The 14,053-nt window shown below is 55.5% G+C and overlaps 1 protein-coding gene across 1 annotated transcript in view; it reads left to right on the top strand.

Annotated features, from left to right (window-relative positions):
* Positions 1 to 699: 699 nt before the first annotated feature.
* DNAH1 (dynein axonemal heavy chain 1) overlaps positions 700 to 14,053 on the top strand; it is a gene marked incomplete at both ends in the record, with an annotated part of 80,128 nt that continues 66,774 nt past the window's right edge. Inside the window, 6 exons of the mRNA XM_080675518.1 lie at positions 700 to 757; positions 8,852 to 8,985; positions 9,980 to 10,052; positions 12,156 to 12,330; positions 12,757 to 12,913; positions 13,822 to 13,954. Coding sequence (XP_080531644.1) covers positions 700 to 757; positions 8,852 to 8,985; positions 9,980 to 10,052; positions 12,156 to 12,330; positions 12,757 to 12,913; positions 13,822 to 13,954 — 730 coding nt within the window. The remainder of the gene's footprint in view (positions 758 to 8,851; positions 8,986 to 9,979; positions 10,053 to 12,155; positions 12,331 to 12,756; positions 12,914 to 13,821; positions 13,955 to 14,053) is intronic.

Here is a 14,053-nt window from a genome sequence, read left to right as displayed (position 1 = left end):
TTCAGCCCCCTCTGCTGCCGTTCACAACTCCGCCCCACTGCGTGTGTCCTGAGGCAAGGCCCTCTGCTCCATACCCCCAATTATGGCTGGTCCACAAAAGCTGGACCGTGACCAGACAAAAGGACAGGGATGAAAGTGCTGGTTGTCATGACAACCTGGCGGTTGCTGGGACCCAGGGGAGGGGCTTGGCTGTGTGCCTGAGCCCAGGCATCTGGACGACCTCTGAGCATCAGCCAGGGTGGCCCAGGAGTTCACAGGGATCCCCTCCAGAGCCAGGCATACAATGGCAACCTCACCCCCTCCATGGCAGCACCTGCTTCCTGGGTCTCCCCCAGTGGCCCCATTATCCTGCACCTGCTACCCCCACAGACACCACACCTGCTCCCCAGCCCAGGCACCCTCCTCAAGGCAATCCTGCCCATCCCCAGGCCCAGCTGCCTGCTCTGAGGGTCAGCCAAGAGGGGCTATGGAACCAGAATGGGTAGCTGGGAGGTCCCCAGGCAAGAGCAGAGGGTCCAGCGGCCAAGCCAGCTCTGCCTGGTCAGTAGTGTATGTGACCCTAACAAGGCCTCTACTTCAGGGCCTCAGTCTTCTTACCTGTAAAATGGGAGCAGCCATTCCCTCCCTCAGAGCTTGGAAGGAGATCTGAGCTGGGATGTCCCCAGAGATGAACAGCTCTCTGCAGCTTCTCAGGGCCCCATGGAGATGTCGGAAGACATCACTGTCCTGTCGCCTGTCACCTGGAGCTTTGGCCCAGGTAGGTAGGGGCCAGTGGGATGGCCTCCTGGCAGCTGCTTCTGGAGCCTCAGCACCCTGGACCCTGTCCTCTGGTGTGGTCTGGAAGTACAGGTCAGAGGGCGGTGATGGGGGACAGGGGTCGTGCGCAGCTGGGCTGCTGTCCCTGCCACCATCTTCGGGGTGGTGGCTGCGATGTGAGTTGCTCTGCCTCCTAGTCACTTCCGAAGGGTCTTTCTAGGAGTGACGGGTTCTAGGAGTGACGGCAGGGCTGCTGGGAAAAGCAGTAACCCTTGGTCCTGTTGCTCAAGCCCACCCTCCAGCCGGAGGACACAGCAGTGACCTCTGGGTGGTTGCCTACCAAGGGGCACTGACCATGGTCCTCTGGGACCCCTGAGGAGAGTATGAGCGTGCTCTGTGGGCTGAGGGAGGGCTTCCTGAGGAGGCAGCCTGAGATGCGATGGGAAGTTGTAGGGAGACTGAGAGGGAGGAGATTCCAACTGGAAAGTACAGGTGGGAAGGAGCCTCAGCGGGGGAGGGGTGTGGAGGGCGGGCTGGGATGAGAACTGAGCATCCACGGGCCAGAGCTTCTCAATCCTACAGCCCCCAGGAATTCCTTTCCACTCCTCCTCCCTGTGATCTGGGCTGTCAAGCTGACCATGTGGATCAAAGGAGAATTTGTTTCCATTTTTATTCATCAAAGGAAATTCTGGTCAGAACTGCTGAGGCCAGCTGGCCAATGGCAGGGGCAGGGGGGCAGGGAGGCCTGAGGAGAGGGTGAACCCCAGACCTCACCAGCCCTCTCTGACACCCCCAGGCCTATGACTAGGTTTTACTTGGCAGCAGCTCAGAGCCCTTGGCCTAGCAAACCAGAGGGAGATCCTGGGGCCCCCAGGGCAGGTGGGGAGCAGGTAGTTCCCAGCTACCCTGTCTGAACACCTGTTGCTCTCTGTTCCGGCTGGCCAGCCCCGTGAAAGGTCCTTCCTATTGCCCATTCACATGGACTTTCATCTCTGCAGGCAGGGAAGCGGTGCTCTGCCTCAGTACTGCCAGCAAGCAGGCTCAGGGAGGGAGCACAGGACTGCTATGCCCTCACATCCCTTGCCCGAAAGGGCTGGGCTGGGCCAGGGCACCCAAAGCAATTTGTCTGCCCAAGCCCTGAGCTTCCAGGCCACCAGAGATGGGCAGAGAACTGCCCTGCCCCCCACAAACTCTGGCAAAATCAGGTCTCCCCTCATTTCAACAAGAGCAAATCTGACCTCCTTTCCTGCCAATACAGGGCAAGAGGCTGCCCTTCCACCACAGGATGGGCAAGGAGCTTAGTGTGCGCTCATGGCTCAGCCCCTTGTTCTTCTCCCAGGGAACAAGTAGCTATGGTGGCCTCCAGGGCAGGGCAGGGACATCAAAGCCTGATCCCATTCCCAACCATTGGAGAAGATGGGGCCATTAGAGGGTGGGCAGATGGTGCCACAGTCTCCTGCCAGGGAGAGTCGGAGGCAGTCACACCCACTGCCTGCACCTGTAGAGGTGCAAGGTGGAGCTGCCAGGGCTGCTGGGAAAAGCAGCACCCCCTGGTCCCCATTACTCAGCCCCACCTTCCAGTTGAGGGATGCCACAGTGATCATTGCATAGTAGGGGGTGAGTGACTCTGTGAGCTGAATCTCCTGAGTGTAGACCCTCTCTGCAGTCGCCGGTCCATGTGCCCATCAGCCATGGCCCCTGTGATGTCACCAACCCACTGTGTTGCTTGGCAACTTTTCAGGATTAGCACTCTGCCTCTGTCATCCCTGACGTCCCACCATGGGCTGATGTTGCCCTGGCAACCAGATGGGTACTGCAGCTTTTTGGACAGCTGTACCCAGTGTGGGAAATGCCAGGCAAAAGCAGGGAAGCAAGTGCCTCTGCACAGGCCAAGTGGGGCACACCTAACCCCAGACTGCCCAAAACAGGGCTTTGGGGGGCTCCATCCCCTGGAAGAGCTATGGCCACCCTTGCTTCCAACCCCCCTCACACATCTGTTGCCCATTCCTTCCACAATGACCTGGCATGGGTTCTGCCTCCTTCCTTCCTTCTACAATGATCACGGAGTACCCACCATGTGAATGCCAACAAGAAACGCAAATAGAACCATGGTTGGGGCTCAGAAAAGGTTGCACCAGCAAAGGGTGTTGAGGAATGAAAAGGAGTTGGCCAGGAGCAGGAGTAGGTGGAGAGAGGAAGCAGAAGTCTGTGCAAAGGTTGACTCACTCTTTCCAATCGCATCTTACGTCCTCCCTCTGAGTTCCTCATGCCTGGCCACTCTGGCGCTCCTACTCGAAGGCATTTTATGGTGGGGGCAGGGTCCAGTTCAAATCTGGACATTTAATGCTCAGCACAAGCCTGGCACCAAACTAGCATTACTAATAAGTCAAATAAAATAAGACATCTATGTAATGAGCATCAGGTCCTACTACCTCCTCTGATAGGAATCTTTCTACCAAGCCTCAGTTTCCCCACCTATGAAAGGGGGCCAATTCTGAGAAGGCTGTGAGCAAGGCTTCTTAGGTTGAGGTGGGGTAATTTTTATTATTATTTATTTATTTATTTATTTATTTTTTTGGTTTGTAATCCATCTCTTTTCTTTACAGAAAAATTGAAAGACTGGTAGAGTGGACATCTGTAAACCTTCAGGTTCCCTAATTGTTAGCATTGGACCACTGTTGATTTATCTCCTACCTATATTTATTGATTGATTGATTGATGGGGGGGGGGAGAAAAACACTGATTTGTTATTCCACTTATGTATGCATTCATTGGTTGAGTCTTGTATGTGCCGTGACCAGGATCAAACCCAGCCAGGACCTACCTACACTTACCTATATATCAGTTTTGCTGAACCATTGGAAAGGACGTCCCAGCTGCAGACATTGTGACATTTGTCCTGAAAATTTTCAGTACACATCAGCTAAGACAAGGACAGTCTCCTGTACAACCACAATACCATGATCACATCTAAGAAAATTAAACATAATTCAATATCCAGAACAGGCAGGAGGATAAAAGCCCGAACCCATGCCAGGTCATTGGAGCAATGGGTGTATGAAACTAGGGAGGGGGAGCAGGCGCACCCACTGCCCACCCTGGAAGATGGAGGAGGAGTTGGGTGGGTAGCTGTTACTCTGAGCTCCTCCCCTGCCGCTTTTCTCACCCCTCTTCTCCTGCGCCTGCCCCCCCACCCCCCCACGCCCGCATCGCAAAAGAACCAGAAGCCACCGTTTTGGCAATGATCTGACCATCAGTCCTGCAGCTGTGGCTTAAATACAAACGTCCAATTCGTAAATTTCCCCTATTATTCTCCCCAAATCATTTACACAGCTTTAAAAAAAAACAACACAGGATTCAATCAAAGTTCTCACAATGCACTTGGCTGTACTGTCGCTTACTGTAGCAGAGTCTGGGAGGGGAGAGGGATTATAGGACCTGAATTTGAGACCCTAGAGGGCTGACACTAGCCCGCGCCTCCAAGGTGGCCCGGCGCGAGGGGAAACTCCGAGAGAGGCGGGAGGAACCAAGTCCCGAGTGTGGGGGGGAAGCGGGTGCAGACTTGGGGCGGTTCCGACGGAAACTCCGGCCCCAAGGAGCCCGATGGTCCCGCCCCTTAGCAACGGGCCCAGCCAACCTCCCTAGAGACCGGTGGCAAGACGCGACGTTGCGCTGTGCAGCCGGTCGGAAGGTCGGTAGGTCGGTGGGATGGAGGCTTGGCGGGGCGAGCGCGGGCAGGGGGTCCCCAGTCAGGCGTAGAGGTCCGTGGACGGGAAGGAGGCCGTCTCCCGTCCCAGGGGCCACATCCCTGCCCATGAGTCTGAGCCTTGGCAAGTGGGAAAGGAGTGGCGCATTTTAAAATATATATATATTTTTTACTGATTTTAGAGAGGAAGGGAGAGGGAGAGAGGGAGAGAGAGAGAGAAGCATCAGTGATGAAAGAGAATCACCCCACACTGGGGACCAAGCCCGAAACCTGGGCATGTGCCCTGACCGGGAATTAACGTGACTTCCTGGTTCATAGAGGCTCGACCACTGAGGCACGCAGGCAGGGCAAATGGGCGCATTTTTAAACAACTTTGCAGATAAGTCCTGTGTTTACCAGAGCGGTTTGAGGGACTCTGCTCCTCGACCCCCACCTCCTGTGGAAGCCCCAAGAAGAGAAGGGGCCGAGATTCTGGCCCTCATCAGCTACGTAATCGCCCTCCGGATAGCTACCACATCGTCTCCTTAGTCCTTGGTGTCCCCATCTAGAAATTGGCACAGAACTGAGGCACGTATCTCACAAGTTGCTACAGAAATCAATAGCCTCCATTTCCTTCCTCCCTCCCTCCTTCCCTTCCTTCCTTCCTTCCCTTCTTCCCTCCCTCCCTCCCTTCCCTTCTTCCCTCCCTCCCTCCATTCCTCCCTCCTTCCTTCCTCCCTCCCTCCTTCACTTCCTTCCTTCCCTCCTTCCCTCCCTCCCTCCATTCTTCCCTCCCTCCTTCCTTCCTCCCTCCCTCCTTCCCTTCCCTCCTTCCCTTCTTCCCTCCCTCCTCCATTCCTCCCTCCCTCCTTCCTTCCTCCCTCCCTCCTTCCCTTCCCTCCTTCCCTTCTTCCCTCCCTCCCTCCATTCCTCCCTCCCTCCTTCCTTCCTCCCTCCCTCCTTCATTTCCTTCCTTCCCTTCTTCCCTCCCTCCCTCCCTCCCTCCCTTCCTCCCTCCCTCCCAGTCACAGACTCCTTTTGCCCTCAGCAACACTGGTTTCCTGGACATTTCTGCATCTCTCTCCATCAGTCCTTATAATACACTGAGTGGCCAGATTATTATGATCTCTGAATGCATAATAATCTGGCCACTCAGTGCACAAAATTAGTGCACGGGGGTGGTGTCCCTCAGCCCAGCCTGCACCCTCTCCAATCTGGGACCCCTCAAGGGATGTCCGACTGCCCGTTTAGGCCTGATCCTAAACGGGCTGTTGGACATCCCTCTCACAATCCAAGACTGCTGGCTCCCAACTGCTCGCCTGCCTGCCTTCCTGATTGCCCCTAACCGCTTCTGCCTGCCAGCCTGATCACCCCCTAACCACTTCCCTGCCAGCATGATTGATGCCTAACTGCTCCCCTGCCAGCCTGATTGCCCCCAACTGCCCTCCCTTGCAGGCCTGGTCCCCCCCAATTGCTCTCCCCTCCTGGCCTGATCGCCCACAACTGCCCTCCCTTGCAGGCCTGATCACCCACAACTGCCCTCCCTTACAGGCCTGGTGCCTCCCAACTGCCCTGCCCTGCTGGCCATCTTGTGGCGGCCATCTTGTGTTCATATGGGGGCGGCCATCTTTTGTGTTGGAGTGATGGTCAATTTGCATATTACTCTTTTATTAGATAGGATAAAGGCCTGGTGCAAGGGTGGGGGCCAGCTGGTTTGCCCTGAAGGGTGTCCTGGATCAGGATGGGGGTTCCCTTGGAGCGTGGGGCGGCCTGTGCAAGGGGCCTGTGGTGGTTTGCAGGCCAGCCACGCCCCCTGGTGACCCAAGCATAGGCTGGAAGCAGGTATCTGGGATTTACTTATCTTCTATAATTGAAACTTTGTAGCCTTGAGCGGAGGCCAGGGCAGGCCAGGGCAGGCAGAAAGCTTGGCTTCCTCCATCACTGGGGGCAACCCAAGCCTCCTGCTCTCTCCAGCTCTGTGGCCGCCGCCATATTTGTTGGGTTAATTTGCATACTCACTCCTGATTGGCTTGGGGGTGTAGCAGAGGTACGGTCAATTTGCATGTTTCTCTTTTATTAGATAGGAGATCTATATCTATATCTATATATCTATATGTGAGGCCTGGTGCATGAATTCGTGCATGGGTGGGGGTCTGGCCAGCCTGGCCAGGGAAAGGGGACATGGGCGGTTGGCCAGCCTGCCTGCTGGTCGAACTCTTGGTTGAGGGGACAATTTGCATATTAGCCTTTTATTATATAGGATATACACTGAGTGGCCAGATTATTATGCATTCAGAGATCATAATAACCTGGCCACTCAGTGTATACCAGTGAAGCAGCCGAGCATATTCAAGCCTATTTGGGAGCTGGTGAAACCAGGGAACAGAATGCTTTCCGGTGGAACTGGGACCTTGGCCTCTCCAAGTCTGCTCTATGTGTTGATTCTGTTCAAGGATGAGACAGCCATCTGTAGGTTTGCAGCTGTGATGGGGCTGATCTCCTTTGGGACCTCTGTCCTTCAGGATGCTCTAGGAAGAGCACCCTGGTGACGGTTAGACAGGTGGACCAGACTTAGCATTGTTTTCAGCACCTGTTCTGGGAGGCAGCTGGCCACCAGGAGTGGGATTCAGGGAGCAGAGTTCTGGTAACTCCCAGCATGCTTAACTGGATAGAAGCTGGTCAGCCTTTGGGCTGAGTCTGGGACTTCCTGTCAGAGCTCCATCTGCTCTTCACAGTCCCTCCATTTGTCTTGCCAACTCACCATCCCCTTCTTACAATGGACTCAGCAACCAAACGGCTCCCACTGCCTACTTTCCTTTCAGGACAGTCCAGGCAAGATTCCCCTGCCATGATCCAACAGGTGGCCTGCATGAGCCAGTCCATACAGTGGCTAAAATAGAGATGACGGAGCATGGAACACCTAGTCAAAAGAGTGACCTGTATTGCAAATTCCTGGCTGCCTCCTCCCAGCATGCATAGGGTGGGAAATTGAATGGGGAAGGGGGAGAGGATGTTACTTGGACCAGGCCCTTATGTCCTTTTGTTAAGACATTCCACTTTTTTTTATTGACATTTTTAAAAATATATACTTTATTGATTTTTTACAGAGAGTAAGGGAGAGGGATAGAGAGTTAGAAACATTGATGAGAGAGAAACATCGATCAGCAGCCAAGGTACATGCCCTTGACTGGAATCAAACCTGGGACCCTTCAGTCTGCTCTATCCACTGAGCCAAACTGGTTTGGGCTTTATTGATATTTTTGAGATAATTGTAAACTCATTCATTTTAATTTTTGCCTGGGTATTATATAGAAACCTCTTCTCTCCCATACCTTTGTCCAATTTCTTACAATGCTCCCCTGATCAAGGAGGTCATTCTGGTGCATTTTGAGGTGGCCAAGGGCTTGTTCACCCAACAATGAAATTCTGCTCACCCTTGACCTTAGGGTTGTGGTTGATCGTGCAACCCAGTAGCACATCTGGTGCTCCCTTTGGGGGATATGTGGGGAGGTGTGTATGTTTCCTAAAATGGCTGACACTGAGCGAAGTTTCTGGCAGTGGGATCTGTGGGCGGTGGAGAATCGTGTCCCTCTGTGGAGGCCATTTTGTCTTCTGGATCCTGGGGTATGGTTGGGAGGGCAGGAATGGGTGGGGCAGGCAGGGCATGGCCCTGTTCCCACATAGGGAGAGGCAGGGCATCCAGCAGGGCCGGACTGAGGGCACCAGGGCTGCCAGTGGGTGAATAATTTTAGGGAAAACCAAACAGTGCCCTTCTTTGAGTGAGTGAGCTCAGGGCCTCCCTCTGTCTCCCCTTGTGAGAAGCCAGGCCTAGCTCTCTAACGCCGGGGAAAGGGGTGAGCAAGTGCAGGAGTGTGCATTGGGGTGGGGGCATTTGCAGAGCTTCCCAGACTCTCTTACTTAGCCCTGACTCGCGGGCTCATTTCTCACAGGCAACCTGCAGGGAAGGCCCCGTCTCCCGGTGGGACCCTCCCTGCTCTGTGTGCCTGTCCAGACTAGGCAGAGACCACCCCTCCTCAGTGCTCCCTCTTCTCTTATCCGTGCAGAGAAGGCTGGGACTGTCTTGGGTGGCAAACAGGCATCCTGTACAATGGTGTCCCTGGGGACTGAGCAGAGGCTGGCAAGGCCCAGTGATGCCAATATCTTCTCCTAGGAGCTCTGGCTGGGACATTGCCCTGAGAAGCAGCATGGAACCGGATAAGAAAGAAGGCTACTGCCCAGGAAGTAGCTCTAAGAAATGCAGCAATACTGCTGAGGCCCCAAAGTATACTGTGAGGAAGACGCCTGCCAGCCTAGAGCAGAACCTGAGAAAGAATATTCTGGGACCAGATTCTGGGTTGGAGAAGCCTCCAAGCCCTGAGCTCCAGTCCCCAGGTACACCCTGGCCTGTAGTCCCACCCACACTCCCAGATTTGGAGCAGCTCCAGAAATTGCCCCTGACAAGCTCTGGTAAGCAGTACCCTCTGATGAAGCAGCGTGGATTCTACTCTGACGTCCTCAGCCCTGGATCCTTGGATGAACTTGGGGTGAGTGTGGCAGCCTATCTCCTACCAAGCCTGAGCCCTCCTTATGGGTTCCATTTGCCCATCCTTCTTTCCTTCCTTCCATCTATCCATCCACCCATCCACCTACCCATCAGTTCATTTGTTCACTTATCCATCCCCCTATTGACCCATCCATCTATTAATTTGTCCATTTATCCACCCACCCACTCATCCACCTTTCCTTCCATCCTCCTGACTATCCATCTGTCCACTTATCTATCTGTTCTCTCATTCAACAATTCATTACTGAGTACCTGCTGTGTGACAGGCCCTGGACTGAGCACTGGATACAGTACAAATGAGAGATAATGTCTCTGTTGTCATGGGGCAATGGCTTTGGTGGGGAAGTTACAACTCCCCAGCTCTGGTTTGGGAGGGGTCCTTGGATGAGGTTGCATACTGCTAAGATCTAAGAGATAAGATGATGTCTGGTGGGGGAGGGGGGCAGTTCCCAGGCAGAAGGTACAGAAAGTACAAAGGCTTGGGGTCCCTGACAGAGCTCATGGCCCATGTGGAGGAAAGTACACTGTGAGAGAAGACATAGAGGCTTGGGGCAGGGAGAGGACAGAGAGGGGGTTCACTGAGCCATTCAGGCACCAGCCAGTGTTAGGAAGGTTTTAGGCAGGGGAGGGGCCAAGAGAGATAGGACAAGGACCCACTGATACCCACTCTGCCTGGAGATGGGAGGTCCACACAGAGACCCTGCTGGCCTTGCAGCACCTCTGCCTTGCGGCTCAGTTCCAGGACCTACACCAGAGTGCTCTCTGAGGGAGGAGTGCCAGACCTTCAGAAGGGGTAGGGCCCACTGTAGCCGTGAATGGGGAATTGTATAAACTCTCTGGTTCTGCCCTACCCCCATTCCCCTGTGGTGCTTCCCAGTGGACTCCAGGAAGACACCTGGCCTTGGGGTCCCTCCCAGGTCCTACATATCCCCAGGATGTTTATGCCCCCTTGGGGTTCTGCGGTTTGCTTCTAGGATGTATGCTGTGGCCCTCGCATGAACCAGAACCTCTTACGGCAGGCCGACCTTGACAAGTACACCCCAAAAGGTCAGTGCCCTGGAGGGCTGGATGGGCAGGTAAGGTTAGAAGCAGGACCTCTAGCTTCAGGAGACCCTGACTGAAGGTCTCCTCTAATGTAAAATGGGGATAACAAGGGATGAGGTGCTTTGCAAGGGCCCTGCTCACTGAACTGAGTGCTGAGTGAGCCACAGTTGCTTTATCACACTCTCTCAGAGCTGTGACAAGGGTACTGCGTGCAGGGCGTGGGGTGCTGAGGGCCCAGGCTCCCATTCCCTCCTCCCAGCTGGGGATGGTAGGGCATTTACATGTGCCTTTTCTGCCTCCCCTGGGATGGGGCTTGGAGAAGGCCAGGACTGTGTCTGAGCTGTTCCCTGCTAGGGCCTCAGCACCTCCAACAGAGCCTGGCACAGGACGGTGCGCAGGAGCTGTTTGGACATAAGGACTCTGTCCTGTGTCTGTGATGAGTCTGGTAAGGACTGGGACAGCTCTGCAGGAAGTGGGGCAGTCCCAGTGGTGGAGGGAAGAATAGGGTGGTTCCAGGAGAGGCAGCGAGCAGGGTGGGGCCCTGAGTGGCAGTGAGGAATTAGGTGGGGCCCTCCCACTTGCTGGCACACAGGACAGCCCTTCTATCAGGCACAGATGTCCCATGGTCCTAGCTTTCTGCCCCTGCTCTCCAAGCCCAGCAGAGGCCTGGCTCTTCGTGGGCACGACCCAGATTAATCCTGCCAGGACCCACGGGTCTCATGGCGTCTATGAACCCCCAAAGTGGCAGAGGAAACATCACATGTGTGTGCATTCTGTGATCTGAGGATCCAGCCTGTTGTGTTCAACAGTCTTACAAGTATATGTGGCCCAGAAAATGGTTACAAACCACAGATGTAAGAGCTGTGAGGGTGCTGGGAATGGTGCTGCCACCATCCAAGGTGGGGAAGGTGAGGTGGTCAGCAGCTCTGCTGAAATGCCACAGGGTGGTGGCAGTCAGGGTTCTGGGCAGCCAGCAGCAGAAGGCCGCTGTGCTGCCAGCAGGCTCGTCAAGGCAGCAGGGGCCAGAGGCCAGGCTTTGCTTCCTCGCCCAGGCTCCGTCTTGGCCCTGAGACTCAGGGCAGGCCCGGGAGCCCATGTTCTGGCAGAGGAATGGTGTCATGGACCCACAGGCTCAAGAGCAGGTGACCAGGGGTCTGAAAACTGCCTTCTTGGCCAGACCTTGTGCTGTGAGGTTCCCCGAGCACTTGGCAGTTCTGGTGAAAGAATGGGCTCAGCTGAGCCTCTGGAGGCTTCTGTGGGGCCCCAGAGAGAGGGTGAGGCCCAAGAAGAGTCAGAGGGCCCCCAGGAAATGCAGGGGGACCACCACTGAGCTGTCCTGAGCCCCTCCAGCCCCTGGGGAAGGTGGCTTCTCTCCTGAAGCATCTTCCCACGCCTCATTTCCCAGCTCCATGGTTTCAGTTTTCCTGGAATTTTCCACTTAACAGCCCAAACCCTGAGCAATACCACAGCGCCAGGCAAGCTGGAGTGGTCACCCTACCAATAAGTCTGTGTCTACCAACTCCCCCAAGACATGGCACGAATGCCTCTGTCTGGCCTGGGCGTCTAAGGAGAGGTGTCCATTTTGTGACTTGAAGGTGCCCAGGGCCCAGGTGGTGGTGCCTCTGCTCTATGGCCACCAGGTTGCCCTGAGTTTAAAATTGTCCCAGGGAGTGGATGGATTTCAGACTGATATCCTTTGGTGGGGGGAGGGTTCTAGGGTAGGGATAGCAGGAACCCATCCCAAATGTGCAGGGAGCTATCACTTTGCCTTCCTGCCTAGTTGTAGTCCTCACTGGAGGTTTGGTTTAGCATCTGGCCTCAGCAAAGGCCACTGGTGCCAGGGTCGTGGGCGGCGTGGAAGGGAAAGATGGAGCATTCTGGCTCTGGGCAAGGAGGGCAGGACCAAGCAGACCTTCGGGAGGCTTCGTCCCTCAGGCTTGCACTCCCTTGGGTGCCTGGCACCATGTCTGGCTTCTCCCACCACTGCCCGGCCATAGGCTAACATACACACCATGTCCCAAAGTAGTGTGTATGCCTCATGCTTGGAGGGGCGGGGTTGAGCCCCAGCCTGAGTCTCTGCAGCTCCTGCCCCTCCTCCACCTGCAGTCAGAACCTTTGAGCTTCCTGAGGACTTCGAGGAGCGCCTGAAGCAGGAGCGCATCGGCGCCACCACCGAGGTGCTCACCCAGGCCGACTTCCCGCTGCAGGCCTATGAGCCCAAGGTGCAGGTGCCCTTCCTGGTGCTGCCAGGCCAGTGCCCCCGCAAGATTGAGATTGAGAGGTATGGCTGGTGGGCTGTGGGAGGGCCTGTCCTCTAGGAGGCTGTGTCCCCACAACTTGGGGTGAGGGACAGCGGGCAATTCAGTGACCCACAGAGGTCACTAAAATGAGTCTAGGTGCAAGTTTTCACATCAAAGCCTCTAGGCCTTTGGTCTTTTAATAGGAACAAAGTGCTTTCCTTGCTGTGGAATCGGGGAGGGTGACATTTGGGTCAACGTGGTAGAACTGCAGGCAGGACAGAAGGGCAGTTGGAGTCCAGTACACCAGCTCCAGTCCTTGCACTGCTTCCTGATGAGTCTCAGAGGGGCAAAGGGCCCTGGAGGGGTCCCTGGGCCACATCCCTGCCACCTCGATCCTATGGGCTTTTGTTGACATTCATTTTGTTCACACTAGCCATCATGAGATTTCCCTTGTCTTCCTCTGCCAGGCGGAAGCGACTGTACCTGAGCTTGGACATTGCACAATTGCTGGCCAAGGAGGGCATCGACTCCAACAAGCTCATGCCCAGGCACCCAGACCCCTACCACCCCCAGACCATCGAGCAGGGCAACGACCCGCTCTTCCCCACTTATCTCCCGCTGAAGGTGAGCCCAACTTCCACGGAGGGCTGGTCAGGGGGTTGGGGTGCAGGACCTTAGTTGAGGGGTCAAACCAGAAAGGGGACCCCATGGCAATCACAAGTACTTGTCAAACATGGCAACTGCATCATTGGAGTCCCCTAGGGGTCTCAAGCATCCCAGGCTGGGACAGAGGGGCCCGAGGACTCATGGGATGCTGATTCTCCACTTCTTCCCTGAGAGCCTAGGCAGCCTGTAGGCCTGCTCCTGCTGACCCTCCCCCCACCCACAGGCACCAAGAAGCAGCCCAGCTAGACTGTGGAATATGTACAGGCCTCCCTCACACTGTTCTAGGCTCACTGAGATGGGGAGATGGAGTGGAGGACATCATTGCAGCCCCTTTGGGGTACCGATGAGGAAACTTGAGCCCAGGGAGAAGAAAGAGGGAAGATAACCTGCTCTGGCTTTCACCCGCCTCCCCATCCTTCCTCTCCATGGCCCTGAGTGTCTCTTGGGGAGGCAGAGCTAAATCCAGCTGCACATCGCCCTGCTAAGGGTGGCCTGACAACCCTGACTCTCCATCATTTCCAAGTCTGGGTGGGGTGCTCAGGAAAATCCAAGGGCCACCTCTTGCCTCGGACCTGAGCTAGATCATCCTGAGCAGTAGGAGGGAGAGCCCCTATCCCTCTGTGAGTCCCAGGTACCCTTCTGCCTGAACCTCAGGATGGTTTAGTTTGACAAGGATTCAGGGTTCCATAGAAACAGAACTCATGGGCCCCTGTGAACAGCAGAGGAGGTGCTCAGCTTTCTGGTCCCCAATCTGTAGCACCTACACCTGGAGGAGCCTACGTAGGTACCCCATCTTCTGCCTTCCCAGCCACTCATGCCCCAGTGGGTTGAGCTGCCTTCTCCTGACATCTGCTGCTTTCTTCCAGGTGTTTGACAATGAGGAGTTTGACTGCCGGACTCCCAGCGAGTGGATCAACATGGGCTTAGAGCCAGGGTCTCAGGTCAGGAGACCAGTCCCAGGAAAAGCCCTCCTGCCCACTGATGACGTCCTGGGGCACGGTGAGCAGGGCCAGCCTGGGAGGGGGCAGGACCCTGGATGGTACCATCCTGGCCTAGCAGTAGCCCTGCCATGGGTCCCTGGGCTGCCGTGGGACCTGG

This window comes from Plecotus auritus (genome assembly GCF_963455305.1).
Source record: "Plecotus auritus genome assembly, chromosome: 6".
NCBI lineage: Eukaryota > Metazoa > Chordata > Mammalia > Chiroptera > Vespertilionidae > Plecotus > Plecotus auritus.
This window is presented reverse-complemented; position numbering and strand designations above follow the sequence as displayed.